The following is a 20,257-nucleotide window of genomic DNA, read 5'->3' as shown; positions in this document are numbered from 1 at the left end:
CGTTTGCCAACATCCGAAATATTGAATCAAGAAGGAAATACTACACAGGGTAGTGACAAGGCGGACTTTTTAAGGCAATCACAGGGACATAGGGATTTAGAAAAATAAATTTAATTACAAAAAATACATACAATAAAATACAATGAAAAAATACAAAATATACATTCACAAGCAAGATAGGGTTATCACTGGAACTGGACCATGTTAAGAGCTGATCAACCAGAACCTGAAAAATATGTGTAAACAACAAGAAATTCCTATGTAGGGAGGTAAAATGTGGGTCTAAGAGGGAACAGGTCCTGATAGGAACCTGGTAAAAAAAAAAAAAAAACACAGGTCCTGGCGAGGAAGACCAGCTGTTCGAGGTAGAAGCGCGCTAAAGCGATTGTAAACAATAAAAAAAAAAAAAATTAACAAACATGTCAAACTTACTTGCTTTGTGCAATGATTTTGTACAAAACAGCCCTGACCCTCCTCTTCTGTGGTCCCTCGCTGGTGCTCCTGTCTCATGCCTTCCTCCTGAGTGCCCTCAAAGCAACCCGCTTGCTATGGGGGCACTCGTGTGGGCACATCCATAGACAGACAGAGCGTGGCTCAATCCCCCCCCCCTGTTCTCTCCTCATAGGCTGTGATCGACCACAGCAGGAGCCAATGACTTCTGCTGCTGCCTCCATATCTACTATGGACAGAGAGAGAGAGAGAAAGAGAAAGAGAGGAGAGAGAAGCTGCTTCCAGGCACAGGGCTGGATGAAGATCGGGCTCAATTACAGTAAGTATAAGGGATGGCCTTGCGGGGAGCTGCACACAGAAGGTTTTTTTACCTTAATGCAGAGAATGCATAAAGTAAAAAAAAAGTCTACCTACACAAACACAAATACACATCCGACCTCCTAGGATCAAGGGACAAAAACTCTGTTTATAGAGGTTGCCTGGCCAGACAACTACTTTGCTTTGCAAGACTTACTAGGAAAACCCTGAATCAGATGGAACACAGCAATCTACAATAGTGCATCCTAAGTTCATCAGAGTACTCAGGAATTCAGTCTCATGAACTCAGCATGACTGAGGGGGTATGGTGCATAGAAGGCACTCTCATAAGGGTGGGCTGGAGATTGAAGTTAGTCTAGTCTTAAAATGGTAACAAAGTCGGGAATAAAGCCAATATATTGTCTCTGTTATGCAGAAGGCACCTCTGAGGGAACCCCAGAAGGATCCTGCCAAAGAACAATCCTGCCTTTACCTGACCTCATGCCATAGGCTTATGAATGCTTATGATCCCTCAGGTCCAGTCAAGCATCAACGTCCATGGAGCAAGGAACAGAAATAATTTCAGAAAAAAACATTTACCTCATTGAAGGTTAAACAAAGAAAAACACCCGAAGTACCTTCCTCAAAAGTCTGCAAATTAGCCAAGAAAGGTGAACCTAAACCCAGGTGGACAGGTCCCCTAAAATCACTAAGGCATTCCTTGTTACCGTCATAGTATAACTGCAGTATTCAGCCTTACAACAGTCCAGAGAGACATGGAGCCCTCCTCGACAACTTTATCTGCAATTTAGGGTCTTAGGTGCCTCTAGATGCATGAACCTCTCCTCCACGAGTAGATGCTACAGTTAAATATTGTTTCTCTCTATGGGATTGCCCTTAAAAAGATCAGTGTGGGTGCGACTGAAACTCAGTGTTGTCCAACACAAGTACCCCTTCTTGCTGCTTCTCCCCAGTGGTGAACACATAGCAATACTTAGATGATGTTCAAAGGGGTCTGAGCCAGGTGGGATCCCATGATGTAGTAGGAACCACTTGCAGACCAGCAAACAAAACATAAAAGCCTTGGAGATAATGATTTTCCAATGAAAAAAATGCCATCCATGGATATGGGGATAAGACTTCTTAACAGGTGTTTGATAGATGATAACAGTAAGGACCACCTAGTCTAGCCTTTTTCAACCAGGGTGACTTTAGGTTTCTTCATGGGTACCTTGTCAAAATGCCTAGCAATTGCCCCAAAACTGTATACAAGCCAGTGGGTGGATCAAGCCTGCCTTTTAGTTACACAAAGGCGCAGGTTTTCATTGTGCACCATTCCATATTGTTCTTGTTTGCCCGTTCTCTGTCTCTCTCCATCAGCACGGGAGGCAAATTAGCTGAGAAAGGGAGAAAAACTGAGGTATAAGACAAATGTTGGAATCAGTACCGGTGTGCAAAGTGTATTTGTTTTGGAAGAATAAGTCTCTTCTAATGTTAAGCATCCTGTGTGTGGATGTTGCATTATGTAAAACGAATAGTTTAGTTTCTTGCATTTTAGAATGGGGTGCCCCAACCCCGAGAGGGTGCATCATTTTAAAGGGTGCCTTGACTGAAAAAAGGTTGAGAAACACTAACCTAGTTCATAGAGACAGCTCAGAAACCAGATCAGCACCAGTGGAGAAAGAGGGTAAACTAGACCGAGAAGAGATAGCAGAATGGGAGAGGTTTCTGAGGAGGAAGATCCCTCAACACACCCGATGCTCCTGCTCCCTGTCTGATGGAAGAGCTTGAAAGTAAACATACTGTGGACCCTTCTAGAGAGAAACGATGTTACCTTCACCTACACATGACAGTTTCCAACTTTCCAAAACCTGACATTGCCAGATCTGGCTAAATCTTGCAAGCTCTTCAGGTAGTTGTTCACTATGATTCACAATGCACACTCTCTTTACAGGAGGTTGTTTGTCAAAGTTCTGAGAAGCATCAGATGTGCAGTAGAGACACTGTGAATCCAGATCCCTAGCAGGGTGAAGGTCATACAAGGCTAGTCCCAATTACCTAGTAGAGTCCCTCTGGAGAGGGCCAACACTGAGGGGTATCAGTTACCACTTGGACTTGATGGGACAGCTTCAGAGGTCAAGTTGACACAGGCATCAGAGCAACGGGCCTGGGGGTGAGTGAAGAAGGTGCATTAGTATGTTCTTTAGCACAGAGAACAGTGGGAGCAGTTAGGAGAGTTCCAGAGGCAAGAGGTGCTAAAAGGGCACACCAGAACCTTTCAAGGTTGCTTCCAGTTCACATAGAGGAATACCTCAAATAGCAGGTGTAATGAAAACATATTTTCAGCTGTATAGGCTCCAAAAGACCCAGGGCTGGAGATATCGAGCTGATCCTCCAGAGGTACTGCATCAATCAGAGCTGAAACAGTCTCCTGTGCTTCTCCAAAACAATCTCCTCATAAAGAGACTATGGGAACTCTAATGCCGTGTACACACGATCGTTTTTCGGCATGAAAAAAAAAACGTTCTTTTTCAGCATGTCCAAAAAACAACTTTTTTCCAACTTCATCATTAAAAACGATGTTGCCCACACACCATCGTTTTTGAAAAATGATGAACAAAGCGCGGTGACGTACAACACGTACGACTGCACTCTAAAGGGGAAGTTCTATTTGCCTTTGGGCTGCTTTTAGCTGATTCCTTGTTAGTAAAAGACGATTTGCGCTTTTTTGTCTGTTACAGCGTGATGAATGTGCTTACTCCATTATAAATGGTAGTTTTACCAGAACGAGCACTCCCGTCTCATAACTTGCTTCTGAGCATGCGCGGGTTTAAAACGTCGTTTTAGCCCACACACGATAATTTTTTACAACCAGAAAAACAAATTTTTTTTAAAAAAAACGACGTTAAAAAATGCAGCATGTTCGAATTTTTTTTGTCGTTTTTCAGAAGCCGAAAAACGATGTGAAGCCCACACACGATCATTTTAAATGACGTTTTTAAAAACGTCTGTTTTTTTTCATGCCGAAAAATCATTGTGGCATAAGTCTGAAATGGTCACTGCCACCGATGGCCTGGTCTCCTCTAAGGCTGTAGGGAGATCAGTAATTGACTGTGCAAAAGAATGGTATCTGTGAGAAGATAGGTGAATTGGACACAAAGTCTTGTGTAACTACAGTAAAGGCCCCTGACGACAAAGTATGGAACTTGGCTTGATCAGACAGAGCTATAGGGGACTCTAAAGAGGTAGATCTTAAAACCATAAGTGTACTAAATTCCAGGTTACAGACAGTGGGCCTCAGAGGGTATAGAGAAAATGTCCCCAAAACTGTTAGGAAAGTGTGAGCTGGAGTCAACTACAGCAACAGGACTATCCTCACCATGTCTATATACAGACATGTTGCATTGTGGTGAAGTAACTAGGCTCAAGGTTCAAGGAAAAGCCTTGTGTACTCAAAAAGTTCCACATGGCTATTTTGGAATGCAGGATTAGAAGCAGGGCAATGCTTTCTCTATGCTGAATGGCAGGAAAGAGAGTGCAGAGCGTGTTGTCGACAATTCACTCAGCATATTATATCAGCGCTCAGCATTAATCCTTTCCACAGTAAACTGGGTGGTTGCAGGAATTTTGAAAAGTGCCCAGTGGTGCAAATACAAGGTGGCTGCCAATAGTCAGCCTGACTGGCCTATGCAACAGAGTGAGTCTGTCAGATACAGGGCACGTGCTGAGGCAATGCCATGGCTCTAGACCTTAAAAGGACTCCATGGCTATCTTTTACCAGTACTTGATGTCTTCAAGGAAAGGCCAACTCAAGCATCTTAATTTAAAGTCAATAGAAAAGGCTAGCAAAAAAGTGTTAGATTTTTTTTTCTCAACAGAGCAGAGGCATGCTCGATACAGACGGGGTTATCCTGGGCTGGCCCATAATTTTTTTATGGTTTCCAGTGCCTAATCATCCTGTAGACAGCAGTATAACATAATATTATCTGAATTCCTGTGTCCCTCAATGCATGAGAAAGAAATACAGACTTCATGAGAAATAGCAAGAAGTACATTTGTTTATTTAACATGCATTAGTTTGCATCTGCATAAGTGACTTGTAGCAAAACTGACATATTAGGCTATCATCCACTGTATAATAAAATATATTTTTTACATTATCAATATACTGTCCCTGATGTATTATGAGATTTCAATCATACAATTGTATTTATATGAGAGTAAAAACTAGAAACAGTTCCTCTGCTTCATTGAAGACAGAAAATGGTCTTGGGATTTAATCTACTTTGTCAGTAAAGCTTATTTTAAACTGAATGGCTAAGCAGAACTTGTATTCTAAATAAAATTCCCTAGCTCATGTCTTATTGCCCCCTAATAAAAATTGTAAATTATATTTGTCGGATGCAGGCAAAAATATATTTTCATAAACTAGCATCAGGCAGCTTTTCAGTTTTTACCTTCCTGCATCCATAAGCCAATTCGTTATTATCACTTTTGCCTTATGACAAGGTGCTCTATTATGCTGGAAAAGACATTGTTTGTCCCCAAACTGTTTTTGGATGGTTGGAAGAAGTTGTTCACGGAGGATGAGAAAATGTTGAGTAAGCCTCCTCCCTTGGCTGAGAAGCAACCCCACACATGAGTGGTCTCAGGATGTTTTACTATTGGCATGAGACAGGACTGATGGCAGCGCTCACAGTTTTCTTTTTTGGACAAGGTTTTTTTCCAGATGCCCCAAACAATCGGGAAGGGGATTTATCAGAGAACATGACTTTACGCCATTGCTCAGCAGTCCAATCCCTGTACCTTTTGCAGATGGTTTTCATGGAAATAAGTGGCTTCTTTGCTGTCCTTGACACCAGGCAAACCCCCAAAAGTCTTGGCATCACTGTGCATGCAGATGCACTAGCACATGCTGCCATTCTTGAGCAAGCTCTGCACTGGTGATGCCCCGATCCCACAGCTGAATCAACTGTAGGAGATGGTCCTGGTGCTTATTGATCTTTCTTGGGTGCCCTGAAGCCTTCTTTACAAATGCAGTGGAAATGTTTTTAATGGAATAAGTTATTTTTCATGGCAAAGAGGGACTTTGCAATTAATTGCAATTCATCTGATTACTCGTCATAACATTCTGGAGTATATACATATTGCCATCATAAAAACTCAGGCGGCAGACTGTAAAATTTATATTTGTGTCATTCTCAAAACTTTTGGCCACAGCTGTGTAAGGCAGCAACTATTTTATTTTATATTTTCACAGACCTCCCATAACCTCTATATTCTTGTTACAGTGATTGTGGTAGGGGTCTGCTGAATTCTGCCATTCAATCACGTGCAAGCAAAAATAATGTATTTTTTATTTTTTAAGCATGTGATTTGGTATTCTTTGTAAAGTGAAACTTCACCACATTCACTAAGCTCTGGGGCAAATTGCAACTTCCTTTGGAAAGTGAACAGTGTGTTTGCCTTTAGAAAATCAACCTCTATGTGAGTAATATTGTACTAAGAGGTGTGGCTATTACTCAACTCTGTCAGCAGAGACCACTACAGTAGGTGTTTGTGATATTGTGTTTTTAGCACGACAGCATCGCGCTGATTCTCGGCGACATGTTGCCGAGATCTCGCACTCACTGGAATAGTGACAGCACATCCCAGCAAGCGCGTCATAGAAGCGACGGGAGTTCCGACTTGGATTCCCGCCAATTCTACACGTGTGCGGCGTTTGTTATGAATCCTGAGGGGGAAGTCCCCGCCGGATTTTAACTAAAAATCCGGCATGGGTTCCCCCCTCAGGAGCATACCGGGCCCTTAGGTCTGTTATGGGTTGTAAGGAGAGCCCCCCTACGCCGAAAAAAAACGGCGTAGGGGTCCCCCTACAATCCATACCAGACCCGTATCCAAAGCACGCTACCCGGCCAGCCAGGAAGGGAGTGGGGACGAGCGAGCGCCCCCCCCCCCCTCCTGAGCCGTACCAGGCTGCATGCCCTCAACATGGGGGGGTTGGGTGCTCTGGCGCAGGGGGGCGCACTGCGGCCCCCCCCACCTCAGAGCACCCTGTCCACATGTTGATGAGGACAGGGCCCCTTCCCGACAACCCTGGCCGTTGGTTGTCGGGGTATGCGGGCGGGAGGCTTATCGGAAGCTGGGAGCCCCCTTTAATAAGGGGGCCCCCAGATACCGGCCCCCCACCCTAAGTGAATGAGTATGGGGTACATCGTACCCCTACCCATTCACCTGCAAGAAAAGTGGTAAAAACACAAATAAACCACACAGGGTATTAAAATATTTTATTAGTCTGCTCCGGAGGCCCCCCCTGTCTTCTTTATTAGCTCTTTTACCAGGGGGAGCTTCTTCTTTGACGTCTTCGGGTGGGTGGGGGCCGCCGTCTGGTTCTCTTCCACCGCCGGGGGGGGTCGCTTTTAAAAAAGCCCCCGGCGGGTTTCCTCCGGCGTCTTCGGCGGGGGGGCTTCTTCTTCCGCTATCCCGACGGGTCTTCTCCGCTATCCGGGGGGTCTCCTTCTATGTTCGCCGCTCTCCGCTGTTGACTCGGCGCACCCCGGTTCTTCGTCTCGCTGTCCGGTGCCTTCTTCCGTGCTGTACGTCTTCTTCTCCTTCCGTGCTGTGAGTTCTTCTTCCGTGCTGTGACGTCATGTTCTTCACTTTTCTTCTCCCGATGTTGACACGCCGGTTCTTCTCGCTGAAATGACGGATGCGCGCCTTGCATCGGACCTATATAGGCCTTCCCCGGACACCTAACCTGTCATGTGACTGACTACTACCAGGAAGTAACTCCCGGAGTGTATATCAGAGGTGCGAATAGCCGGCGGCCATCTAACAACGTGCAGCTTTGAGCCGCCACGCAGTAACTTCATGGCCACCGTGAAAACAGAACACAGAAACCATAGAGACTGATTGGGCAGCTTTCTATCTTCACCTCTAATATCCTTGCTGGTCTCCTCCCCTTATAACTGTGGAGGTCTGTTTTGAAAGGTGTGGCTATAATGAACTCAGTATATGCTGTCGGTCCAAATCAGTGTGTCGTCTTGTTTCCCCACTGAGACCCTTTGCACATCATAGGGGCTTATATGCGGTGCTATTTGACATAATGTTGTCTAATATGAATGGAAAGTAACATCTGAACTACGTAACTTTGAAACTGGATAGGTTTACATGTTTGATGGGACTATACAGGCTCTTGTGGTTTTTCCTCAACGTCATTGGATAGCAGATGCACTGCCAATTTTTCTTTTATCAAGTTGATTTTTGTTGTGGATCAACACTCTGCAAATACCACTACATGGTTATTTGATACATATATTTGGAGTCAATAATTGGTCTTGCTTCTGGAACAATTGCCCTATAGGTAGCTTCATGCGCTACCTTCACCTGAGAACGGGGACTGTTACCTGTTGTGGAGCCTTGCATTTTTAAATATAATGTTATTTTCTACTGCAGTACAAGTTTTATTTATATGGTTGGGTATAGTGAGAAGACTTGTTCTGAATAGGATAGTTTGTTGCCTTACATATACCACAACTTATAGTGTGTGTACCCTTTTCATCAATAAAGTCTCAATATTTTTATACTGTAAAGCCATGGCTGATTCTCCCCTTATTTTTGCATTCTAGGGACAACCTTTGTCCCACCACCACTATTTTGCATATCATTTTTGCTTAACTGGGTAGGTATCCCGTCCTGAGGGACTGGCTGGTTTACCATTGAGTGAATGATTACACTCGGGGGAGGTGGATTCATAGATTTTTTACCCCCCCTTTTTTTACAAGGTGGTATAGCCTACTCAACTAAAAGACCCCTTGCACACACCCCTATTGGCCAGTCTAGTAGCCTATCCTGGTATTAGGACAAAAGAAATGCGGAGACTCCACAGTTCCTGAGGTGCTTTTCAACATGATTTGTGGAAATCAGAAACTTTGTATAAGTTGTTACCAGAATCTTTCTTCCAGTTGTTACTACAGGCCTGCACAGTAAGCAGTATGATTCACACATACAAGCATCAGCTCCCCTTCTTCCAACATTTTCACACAGCGGATTCTGGTTTATTGTGCAAGTTTTCCTAGGTAGAATTTTTCTGTTGACCCTGAAAGAAAAATAATACATTTAATAACAATAAATTCTTCATGGCCTACCATGAGAATCTGATATATCCTTACTATAAAAATATAATTAAAATTCACAAAGTCACAAACTTACCAAGTCCCCCACAAAAAGATCTGTCTCTAGTAAATGAGGGATTGTACACACAGCAGTTCACTCGTTGGAGAAAATAATGCTTCTGCTAGTGTGTCAGTGCCTGGATTAATGATCCATGCGGCTTCTAAGCAGATATCCACAGGGGTGTCAAACTCAATTTCATTATGGGCAAAGTATGGTTGCCCTCAAACCAGTTGTATCTGGGGAGCGCTACGTGCAGAGTTCAGGGGTGCGCTATATACAGAGTGCATGGTTTAGGGGGCGCTATGCTTAGAGTGCAGTGTTCAGGAGTGCATTACATACAGAGTTTAGGGGTGCACTGTGTACAGAGTGCAGGGTTTTTGGGGTACACTATGCACAGTGTGGAAACCCCAACCCCCCATACCCCAAAGCTTCTTCATATCTCTCTTTACTACCTGACCTGGCTCTAGCACCTCCCTATGTTGGCCACTCTGGCTCGCCTTACACTGAGATCATTCTCCCTCTCAAATTCTGGAGATCTGTCCCACCATGCAATGCCACGAGTGCTTGCAGGGATTTGTTAGTTCCTGAGAGCAAAACTGGCCCTTGTAAACACAGAAGGCTTCTATGTTTACAAGTGACAGTGAAAAGCTGGAGCAGAGGGTAAGTGCCAGAGGTGGTGGACTAAAGTTCCAGCACAATGCGGCTCCAAACCTGGTGTAAGGGGCCACATGACAAGGCTTGGAGGGCCACATTCGGCCGGCTGGCCTTGTGTTTTACATGTGTGCTAAGGTGTCAGAACTTTAAATGAATAAGTGCCAAAACCACAAATCTTCCCACTGATGAATACTCAGATATAGTAGTATACATCTGAATAGAATTGTATTTTGCATGTCTCTAACCCTTTAGCACTGAGTCATTACCCTACATATTCACATACTGTCCCCCTATATTTAGTTAAAAAAAGAAAAGGATACAATGATCTAAATTTTCTTGTGTCCATTATTATGTGAATGAAGATAATTTTTGTGAAGAGAGTCTTTTGCCCTGTGCTGTACCCTGTGTAGGACACATTATTAGCATCAAAAGGGATAAAAGACAACTTTTCTTTAACCACTTAACGACCACCGCATGTATATATACGTCCACAGAATGGCACGTACAGGCATATGGGCGTAAATGTACGTCCCTGCCTTTCCGCAGGTCGGGGGTCCGATCGGGACCCCCCCCGGATCATGCGGCAGTCAGTTCTTCCGTTGGAGCGATCCGGGATGAGGGGGTGGCTACGAAACGAATAGCCGCTGCCTCGCGATCGCTCCCGGAGCTGAAGAACGGGGAGAGTCGTATGTAAACACGGCTTCCCCGTGCTTCACTGTGGCGGCTGCATCGATCGTGTCATCCCTTTTATAGAGAGACACAATCGATGATGTCAGACCTACAGCCACACCCCCCTACAGTTGTAAACACACACTAGGTGAAACATAACTCCTTCAGCGCCCCCTGTGGTTAACTCCCAAACTGCAACTGTCATTTTCACAATAAACAATGCAATTTAAATACATTTTTTGCTGTGAAAATGACAATGGTCCCAAAAATGTGTCAAAATTGTCTGAAGAGTCTGCCATAATGTCGCAGTCACAAAAAAAATCTCTGATCGCCGCCATTAGTAGTAAAAAAATTTTTTTTTTATAAAAATGCAATAAAACTATCCCCTATTTTGTAAACGCTATAAATTTTGCGCAAACCAACCGATAAACGCTTATTGCGATTTTTTTTACCAAAAATATGTAGAAGAATATGTATCGGCCTAAACTGAGGAAAAAAAATGTTTGTTTTTATATATTTTTGGGGGATATTTATTATAGAAAAAAGTAAAAAATATTGCATTTTTTTCAAAACTGTCGCTCTATTTTTGTTTATACCACAAAAAATAAAAACCACAGAGGTGATCAAATACCACCAAAAGAAAGCTCTATTTGTGGGGAAAAACGGACATCAATTTTGTTTGGGAGCCACGTCGCACGACCGCACAATTGTCTGTTAAAGCGACGCAGTGCCGAATCGCAAAACCTGGCCTGGGCCTTTAGCTGCATATTGGTCCGGGGCTTAAGTGGTTAAGTAAAAAACCCACCCCATGAGAGCAACCCACCTGGTAAAATATTTACCTTCTTTCTTATGGTCTTCAATGTGTGGCCTTGCCCAGTACCACACAGCCTTGGCAAGGAAACCATCCTGGCCAGGTCCTCTTGCAGTCTTTGACATGGTATATCAATGTATTAACATATTCTCTCTCATTATTTTTCTAGGGCAATATTAAATAGAGCCAACAAGGCATGAACTAGCTTCAGTTCTTAGATGATTGCAAAACTTTCCTTTAACCTTTCATTACAAAATAATGCCCTCTACAGCAGGAGTTTCTTAATTTTTCAATTTCCATCTTCAGGAAAAAAAGCTTGTTACCCATAGGGACACAGGAATCTTGACTGCTGCTAAAACTCACTACTGATTCACTGATTTTATGCTTGGACAACCTAGGCGGTACAGGCATTACAAATATTGTGAAAGGCCAAAAAGGCACCCTTCATCACTACAAGGAGAACAATAAAATCCGTTTCAAGCTGGGGCAGTGCGGGCAATAGACGGTAAAGCTCTGCTAGTTTTAGCGGCGCTTTACCGTTGGTATAGCGGGGTGCTTTTAACCCCCCAGAGAGGGTTAAAATGGGTTAAAGGTGCCCACTTAGAGCTGCTTTCAAATCGCTTTTAAGGCACTTTGAAAGTGGCACCCCTTTAATTTCAATGGGCAGGGGTGGTGTATAGATTGCTCTTGCACTGCCCCAAAAGATGCTGCTTTGAGGACTTTTGTTCCTGTCCTGCAAACGCACCACCCCAGTGTGAAAGCACTTAGGTTTTCACACTGGGGCTGCAGAAGAGGCGCTTTACAGGCGCTATTTTTAGTGCAAAAACGCCTTAGTGTGAAAGGTGTCTTAGGCTATGCACATTGCAGCAAACATTCAGTGCTCTGACAGCAGGAGGCGCTTAAGGGGACATAATTAACTAAAACCTGAGCCTGTATGCTGTGTACACAGCATACATGTGCCATGATCTTTGTACACACCAAATATGCTTTAAATTAGTGTCACAAATGTTTTACAGAGTTCCCCCTTATATCAGGGATCAGTAGAAAAAGCATTTACACTGGTGTAGGCAAAGTGCCCCTGACACTGGTGTCAGTGGAGAAGGGGATACTCACTGACCACCCATGTGCACTGCAAAAGTCACCACCAATGTCAAGGGTGGTCAGTGGAGAATGTGCAAATCACTTCAGTTGTACCTCACGTAGAATGCTGCTGGGGCTGTGGAACCTTCCATCCCTGACTATGGATCATCTGAGGTGCTACAGCATGCAGATTCTTGCAAAATGAATTGCTGCTGCACACTTCCCCCACCATAAACGACATACAATAGATTCAGTCATTGCACGCTGAGAGTGTGATGGAACCTAATGCTGGGGCAGCAAAGGTGCTGGGAGAAACTGTACCCGTATTGCGAGCAGCAATGGTGATCCATGCTAAAGGGTTACAAGACCCATTTTTAGTCCCTACACATAGTTTATAAACCACTGTTCATTTAGAGTAAGGTACTTAGACTAGCCTTATGAGCTTAGCTGACATTCCTGGGTAGTCCATGGGTAAACCTTTTTTTTTGCCGTCTATGTCCCATTGGTGTGATTTCCCTTCACTTTCTATCCTGGAGACACAAAAGAAAGCCATAAAGTAAACGTAAATATCTTAAAATTGTGGAGAAATCTACAATTATCAAAAATCTACTAACAGTTAGTGCCCATTGCAAGACATCCTCTCAACTCCTGTTCAGTGACATTTACAACGTTTTTGATTTCTCATCACTCTCTGTCCTGGTGACAATGGCCTGAAATAACTTAAAAGTACACTCACCAGCCACTTTATTAGATACACCTGTTCAATTGCTTGGTAACACAAATTGCTAATCAGCCAATCACATGGCAGCAGCTCAATGCATTTAGGCATCTAGACGTGGTGAAGATGACTTGCTGAAGTTCAAAACGAGCATCAGAATGGGGAAGAAAGGGGATTTAAGTGACTTTGAACATGGCATGGTTGTTGGCGCCAGAAGGGCTGGTCTGAGTAATTAAAAAACTGCCAATCTACTGGGATTTTTATGCACAACCATCTCTAGGGTTTATAGAGAATGGTTCGAAAAAGGGAAAATACACAGTGGCAGTTGGGTGGACGGAAATGCCTTGTTGATGTCAGAGGTCAGAGTAGAATGAGCATACTGGTTCAAGATGATAGGCAACAGTAATTCAAATAACCACTTGTTACAAATAAGGTATGCAGGATACCATCTCTTAATGCACAACACATCGAACCTTGAAACAAATGGGCTACAGTAGTGCCACTCCTGTCACCTAAGACAATTCGCACAGGCTACAATCCACACAGGCTCACCAAAATTGGACAATAGAAGATTGGAAAAACGTTGCCTGGCCTGACCAGCCTCGATTTTTAGCTGCGACATTCAGATTGTAGGGTTAGAACTTTGTGTACACAACATGAAAGCATGGATACATTCTGCCTTGTATCAACGGTTCAGGTTGGTGCTGGTGGTGTAATGGTGTGGGGGATTATTTCTTGGCACACTTTGGTCCCCTCAGTACCAATAAAGCCTAGTTTAAACACCACAGACTATCTGAGTATTGTTGCTGACCATATTCATCCCTTTATGACTACAGTGTACCCATATTCTGATGGCTACTTCCAGTAAGATAATGCACCATGTCAAAAAGCTCAAATCTTCTCACCACTGATTTCTTGGACATGACAATGAGGTCACTGTACTCCAATGGCCTCCACAGTCACCAGATCTCAATACAATAGAGAACCTTTAGGATGTGGTGGAACAGAAGATTTGCATCATGGATGTGCAGCTGTCAAATCTGCAGCAACTGTAGATGCTATCATGTCAATATGGACCAGAATCACTGAGGAATGTTTCCAGCAGCTTGTTGAATCTATGCCATGAAGAATTAAGGCAGTTCTAAAGGAAAAAAAAGGGGGTCCAACCCGGTACTATCAAGGTGTACCTAATAAAGTGGCCGGTGACTGTATTAAAACCAATGGAACAGCATAGCAACTAAAAAAAAATAGCATCTTAAAAAAGAGCCCAGCAGTGGCCATCCCTGCACATTTTCTTATACCAACTGTCCTTTAGGAATGGTGTGTTTTGATATGAGATGGGGGCCCCAATAAGAGATAATATTTCATAGACATACCTGTATATCTGTGAATTCTCAAATTCCAGTTGTGACTGACTTTAAATCTTTAAATGGAACCTTGTTACAATTACCTTTAACCAGTTAACCACCGCCCTATAGACGAAATACGTCTACAAGGCGGTTGCTTAACTCTGGGAGGACGTCCATGGACGTCCTCCCAGAATCGCGCCCCCGCGCGCCCTCTGGGGTGCGCACACGGGAATGTCCGTCACCGCCGGGTCCTCCGGACCCGGCCGATCACGGATCACGGTAAATCGCCGCTGATAGCGGCGGTTTACCACGTGATCGCTCCGTCCAATGACGGAGCGATCACTTGTAAACAAACCGGCGTCATGTGATGACGCCGGTTCCCCCCTACCGTCTCTGTACCGTACGGTACAGTGTGAGAGAGGAGAGGGGAGAGAGCGGATGCAGCAGCAGCTGCTGTGGGCTGGATCTGTGACAAATGCAGTCACAGATCCAGCCACCCATCCCTCCCTGTGCAATACTCTGCAATACCCCAAAATACTCTGCAATACCCCAAAATACTCTGCAATACCCCACAATACTCTGCAATACCCCACAATACCCTGCAACGTCGCCTATGGGGATTTTTAAGTAGCGAAGTTTGGCGCCATTCCACGAGCGTGTGCAATTTTGAAGGGTGACATGTTGGGTATCTATTTACTCGGCGTAACTTCATCTTTCACATTTATGCAAAAGAATGAAGAAAAAATACAAAATTTGCTAAATTTTATAACAGAAACAAAGAAAAATTCATTTTTTTTTACAGAATTTTCAGTCTTTTTTCTCTTATAGCGCAAAAAATAAAAAAACCAACAGTGATTAAATAACACCAAAAGAAAGCTTTATTTGTGTGGAAAAAAAGGACGAAAATTTCATTTGGGTACAATGTTGTATGACTAAGTAATTGTCATCCAAATTGTGAGAGCACCGAAAGCTGAAAATTGGTCTGGTTATTAAGTGGGTTTACGTGCCCAGTGGTCAAGTGGTTAAACAACCACATACATGCCCACAGAACAGAGAAGATTGCATCTCTTCAAATGCGTTCAAATGTTCTTTAAAACAAAGGTAACACTATAAGCTTTAAATTACAGTCTAAACATTTTTTACTCCATTCACTTAGCAAGTTTATCTGAGGCCCCCGTACACACGGCCGAGGAACTCGACGTGCCAAACACGTCGAGTTCCTCGTCGAGTTCAGGGATGAAGCCGCCGAGGAGCTCGGCGGGCCGCCTTCTCCCATAGAACAACGAGAAAATAGAGAACATGTTCTCTATTTTCTCGACGAGTTCCTCGGCGGCTCCATCGGGCCAAAAGTGTACAGACGACAGAGTTTCTCGGCAGAATCCGGGTTTGACCGAGTTTCTCGGTGAATTCTGCCGAGAAACTCTGTCGTGTGTACGAGGCCTCACAGATATCAAACAATCAAATGAACCTCATCATAAGGAAGAAGAGTACATTTTTACAGAAGGTCAAATTGTGATTGAGTCACAGAAGTGCCTCAATCTGGGTAAAAGGAAGACAAAGAAAAAGAAGTGGTATACCAGCTAGAATCCATTACTTAATCTGCTGCTATCATTTCCAAAAATGCAGAAATTATACTATTTGTGGGAGTTTCACTGTAAACATCTTTGATTAATTACCGAGAACTTTCACTGCAGTAAATTGACAGGTTTTATGGAGCATTCTATGTGGAAAATAAAGCTTAGTCAAATTTACTATTTAAGCAAATGATTCTTCATGCAAATCAGAACATGTATCTATGCTACCTAAGGCACAGTTTAACAGTAAATACGATTATGCAAAATTTCCATGAAAAATTGCCTTTAAAAATGTCCTAGCAGCAATAAAATCTATTTATATAAGCACGGCATTCTGAAAGCACAGAGGCCCTTATCTAGGGTATGTGAATAAACAACTCTTAGATGCAGACAATTATTTATATTTTTGTAATTTCAAGATTGTGGAATATGCTGTTCCCAGTCCAGTCGTTTAAATGAAGAATTCATTGCATTAATGCCATACCTTTCATTGTATTTGTTAAAGTTTGTTTTAAAGAACACAAAAAATGTGAAACAGAAAATCACACTATAAACTAAACAAAAAAAAAACTTCTAAATCTTCAAGTGATGACATGGTATGTCCCTCATTGCACAATACCTTGGTTACAGATGGTAGTTGGCAGTCAGGTCAGGTGTATAAAATCTGGCTTCAAAACAATCTTTTATCCAGAAACGAATGGACCTTTGTGTCTTCTTAACCAGTATGCTTATGTGTACAGTCAACATCCCTGGTAATACTTTTATCTCAGGACATTCAGAAAAATCTATTTAGACCCATTTATTTTCCCCAACTTAGACTAAAGTTCTGGGATACAGCTTACTGTTCTTAAAGTATAACTAAAGGCAAACCCTTAGTGTTGGATAGAGTAGAGATGGATTATAACCCTTGCCAGTTTTTATTGTGGTCTGTGCCCCTGTTAGGGAGATTCACCCTTTTTGTCTTGTTTACCATTATCATTGAAAGTAAAAGTAAAAGAAAATGCTAAATAATGGGGTGTCCATAGGAAAGTAATAGAGAGAATATCTTCCAATGGGGGTTCTAGTTTGGGTGACCTGTCTGTTCTCAAGGGATTCCCTCTCACTTCCTGTTTCGGTTATGGGAGATGGCAAAAAAAAAATCGGACAGAGGTATAATGTACCTCTATACCTTACTCTACCCAAAATGAAAAAATAATAAAAATGCTCCATCTTCTCTCCTAACACATTTTCTAGCTAAAATGTGCAAGAAAGATTGTATACTTAATTATTTTCCGGAAAAGCAAAAGGGGAAGGGGAGGGGGATAGCCTAAGAGAAGGCTAATTGAAGGCGGTTACCTATAGCAACAAGTAATGATCTGGTCGGAATTAATACAAAATAATTTTATTCCAAAGATGGCATGAAAAAAGTGCAGTTTATGCAAAACGTCTTAAAAAATTGAATCATATGAAAGTATATTGCCATGAACATAAATGACTAACAGGACTCACAAATAACAGACACAACACTAGTCCGGACGTTTGTAAATCCAGACGCAAATTGTATGCTCTTCATCCAATTGGATAAATTATTTATGGGTAATTGTCAGGGAGGAAAGTTTCCATATGTACAGTAGATACTTAATAGTATCTACCCTGGGACAGCCAATAAGAGCTTTAACAAGGGGCTGGATCTAGTGTGTGGAAGGAGAGTGAAAGGAGAGAAGGAGCAGAATGTTATTAATGTAGTCTGGGGGCATCTAAATAACTTTGGATAGAAGTAAAACTTGTGTGTACACACTGTAGTAGCAATTTGATTAGTCGACAGTCCCAATATCAACAGTATCTTTAGAGCATTGGAGATTTAGTAAGGCAGCAGTATAGGGCAGTTCAGGCAACTGGTAACTGAAACAATTGGTCAGTAGTCATAATACGTTACCAAAGAGTTGCTTGTTGTCACCTTTGGATATGGCTACTTAATTCATTCGTTGTTGAATGTGAGTACCCCGTGAGGGAAGTCACCAAGCCGTGGGGCTAGATGGAATAATATCAATGGCCTCCTTCAGTCCGAATTGGATGTTTCAGTACCGTTTCCAAGGATGTGTATGTGACCAGTCAGTGACCTGCTTCTAGCATTTATGCCCAGTCCTTGCCATCGGTGCTCCGCGTTAATGCGGGCATTTGCTTCATTGCACCGTTGCTCCTTCGCTCGGTTCGCCCATGCACCACACTTTGAAATTAATAATTTTACGGCTGCTCCGATGAGGACACTTGATCAATCTCTTATGTCAGCCAGCGCAAGCTGCAGGCAAGAGTGCTCGACAATGGCTGGTAATGTTTGAACAGTGACCTCACCCATAGGTGTACTATGGCCCAGACATTGTAAGTGCTCCCTTCTCCCCCCTGACACCACTTCTTGCTGACACAGGGAAGCCAATCACATCACTGGACTGGAGCAGCATGCAATTAGGTTATAGAGATGTTACACAGAATAGTTAGTACTGATGTTCAGAGGGGGGAGGGAGCATACACTTTAAGAAATGCCAGCTGATCCAATGTTTGTTTACCTTACTTTCCACCAATCAGATAAAGCACTCAAAGCACCAATGTGACCATATTACATCTCTCCTCCAAAGTTACTTAGGACTAAAAGCTGGCCATATACTTAGTTTTATACACGTTTTAGTACAAAAAGTTATGTTTTTAGAATGTTTGTCTTTTCTTTCTAATACTTAGTTTATTCAAGTCAACGTTCGCTTTCTACTGTAGATGATGGGAGGATGTGAATTTTTTCTCAAAATAACATAATTCTAAGGCCCCGTACAGACGACCAAACATGTCTGCTGAAACTGGTCTGCGGGCCAGTTTCAGCAGACATGTTCGGTCGTGTGTAGGCCCGAGCGTGCAGGATTCCAGCAAACATTTGCCCGCCGGGCCTTTTTCCAGCGGACAAATATTCCTGGACTTGTTTTAAAACAGTCCGCTGGAATCCTGCCCGCTCGGACATGTTTGGTCGTCTGTACAGACCTACCGTACATGTCCGAGCGCCCGCCATCCCTCGCATGCGTCGAATGACTTTGACGCATGCGTGGAAGCATTTCACTGGCAGGCCCGCCCACGTCGCTGCGTCATCGACGCGGCGACACCGCGGCCCCCCCTTTTGTATTGTTTACGCTGGTTAGTACAGCCATCGTACAAAAAAGCCCCGGGCAGACATGTACGGTGAAAACGGTCCGGCGGACCGGTTTCATCGTACATGTTTGCTGGTGTGTACACGGCCTGACAGTGAATGTGGTTTTCACTTAGGAAAAATCATGCATAATATAACAAAAAATTTTAAATACGCCGAAGATGGATGGAATTGTAAGGGCTTTCAAACAAAATAAGTTGTCTCAATGATGATGTTCTGACAAGAATTTTTGAATGAACGTGCATACAAAATTCCACTAATCAAATTAAAACATTTTAATGTATAAACAATATAGGAGACTGGCAAATGACGTTGGCCATGAGTAAAAATGGATGTACAGTAAATTTAGCAAGAAAAACAAATTGGGTTCCTGTATAGATCCAACTATAACCCTCAGATGACTCTCCTGTCAACCATGCATTACTTTCTTGAAATGCATAAACCAGAAAACATTGCGGACTGCCACTTTAATGACTGTACAGTGATGAAGTTAAAGGTTTGCAAGAATGGTAGCTCAAGATGATGCAACTTGCAGGAAACTACCTAAAACTGAAATCAGTGATGAGTATTCTGATTTTTAATGACCACATATTTTAAAATGGCTTCCTCACTATGAAACTTCCAATTTTTCACATAGTTTCTAAGCACCTAAACACAATATTGCAATAAGATCAGTTCACTAATTGTAAGCTACTTTATATTTGTTATATTTTCTAAGTCAGCTGGGAAATATAATCCTGTATAATAATGGTCTTGCAAAACTGATATAATTAAATAGTGTTCTGAATTTAGAAAATACTCAACCAGACCCCTTACAGAGTGTGATTAAAAGACAACACACTGTAGTGTGAAGGTTACCGTGCTACTAAATATTAGATGTACTTGAGGTGATAGAGATAAACTACATATTAGGGAATCATGAAAATATGAAAAATGTTTTTCCCATGGTGACTAATCAGAAATAATAGGATTTTCTCTGAGTTTATGGACGGACACAGCAGCCTTTGACCTTAGGGTATTATATCCGTCCTTCCAGGAGAGACTAGGCAGAAAACAGCACTTTAAGTGTTAAAACACTTTCCTCAGTACAGCTCCTCCCAGGGGGTGTGGTCCCTCGGGTATAACCCACTCTCTGACTCAGCAGCTCCAGTTCGTAACAAGCAGTACAAACAAAAGGAGGGGTGGGTGCTGTGTCCGTCCATGAACTCAGAGAAATGGATTTTACGGTGAGTACAAAAATCCTATTTTCTCTTCCGTTCATGGACGGACACAGCAGCCTTTGACCTTAGGGACGTCCCCAAGCAGTGTCAAAAA

General features: G+C 42.8%; 1 protein-coding gene across 1 annotated transcript in view; it reads right to left on the bottom strand.

The window, feature by feature from the left end:
* The window catches only part of PHTF1 (putative homeodomain transcription factor 1), a 245,573-nt gene that overhangs the window by 122,730 nt on the left and 102,586 nt on the right, over positions 1-20,257 (bottom strand). The window contains 2 exon segments of the mRNA XM_040339390.1: positions 8,695-8,845; positions 12,571-12,666. Of these exon segments, the coding sequence (XP_040195324.1) occupies positions 8,695-8,845; positions 12,571-12,666 (247 nt within the window).

Source organism: Rana temporaria, chromosome 2 (assembly GCF_905171775.1).
Source record: "Rana temporaria chromosome 2, aRanTem1.1, whole genome shotgun sequence".
In the NCBI taxonomy this organism is placed as follows: domain Eukaryota; kingdom Metazoa; phylum Chordata; class Amphibia; order Anura; family Ranidae; genus Rana; species Rana temporaria.
The sequence above is the reverse complement of the archived record's forward strand: the minus strand, read 5'-3'. Positions and strand labels throughout refer to the sequence as shown.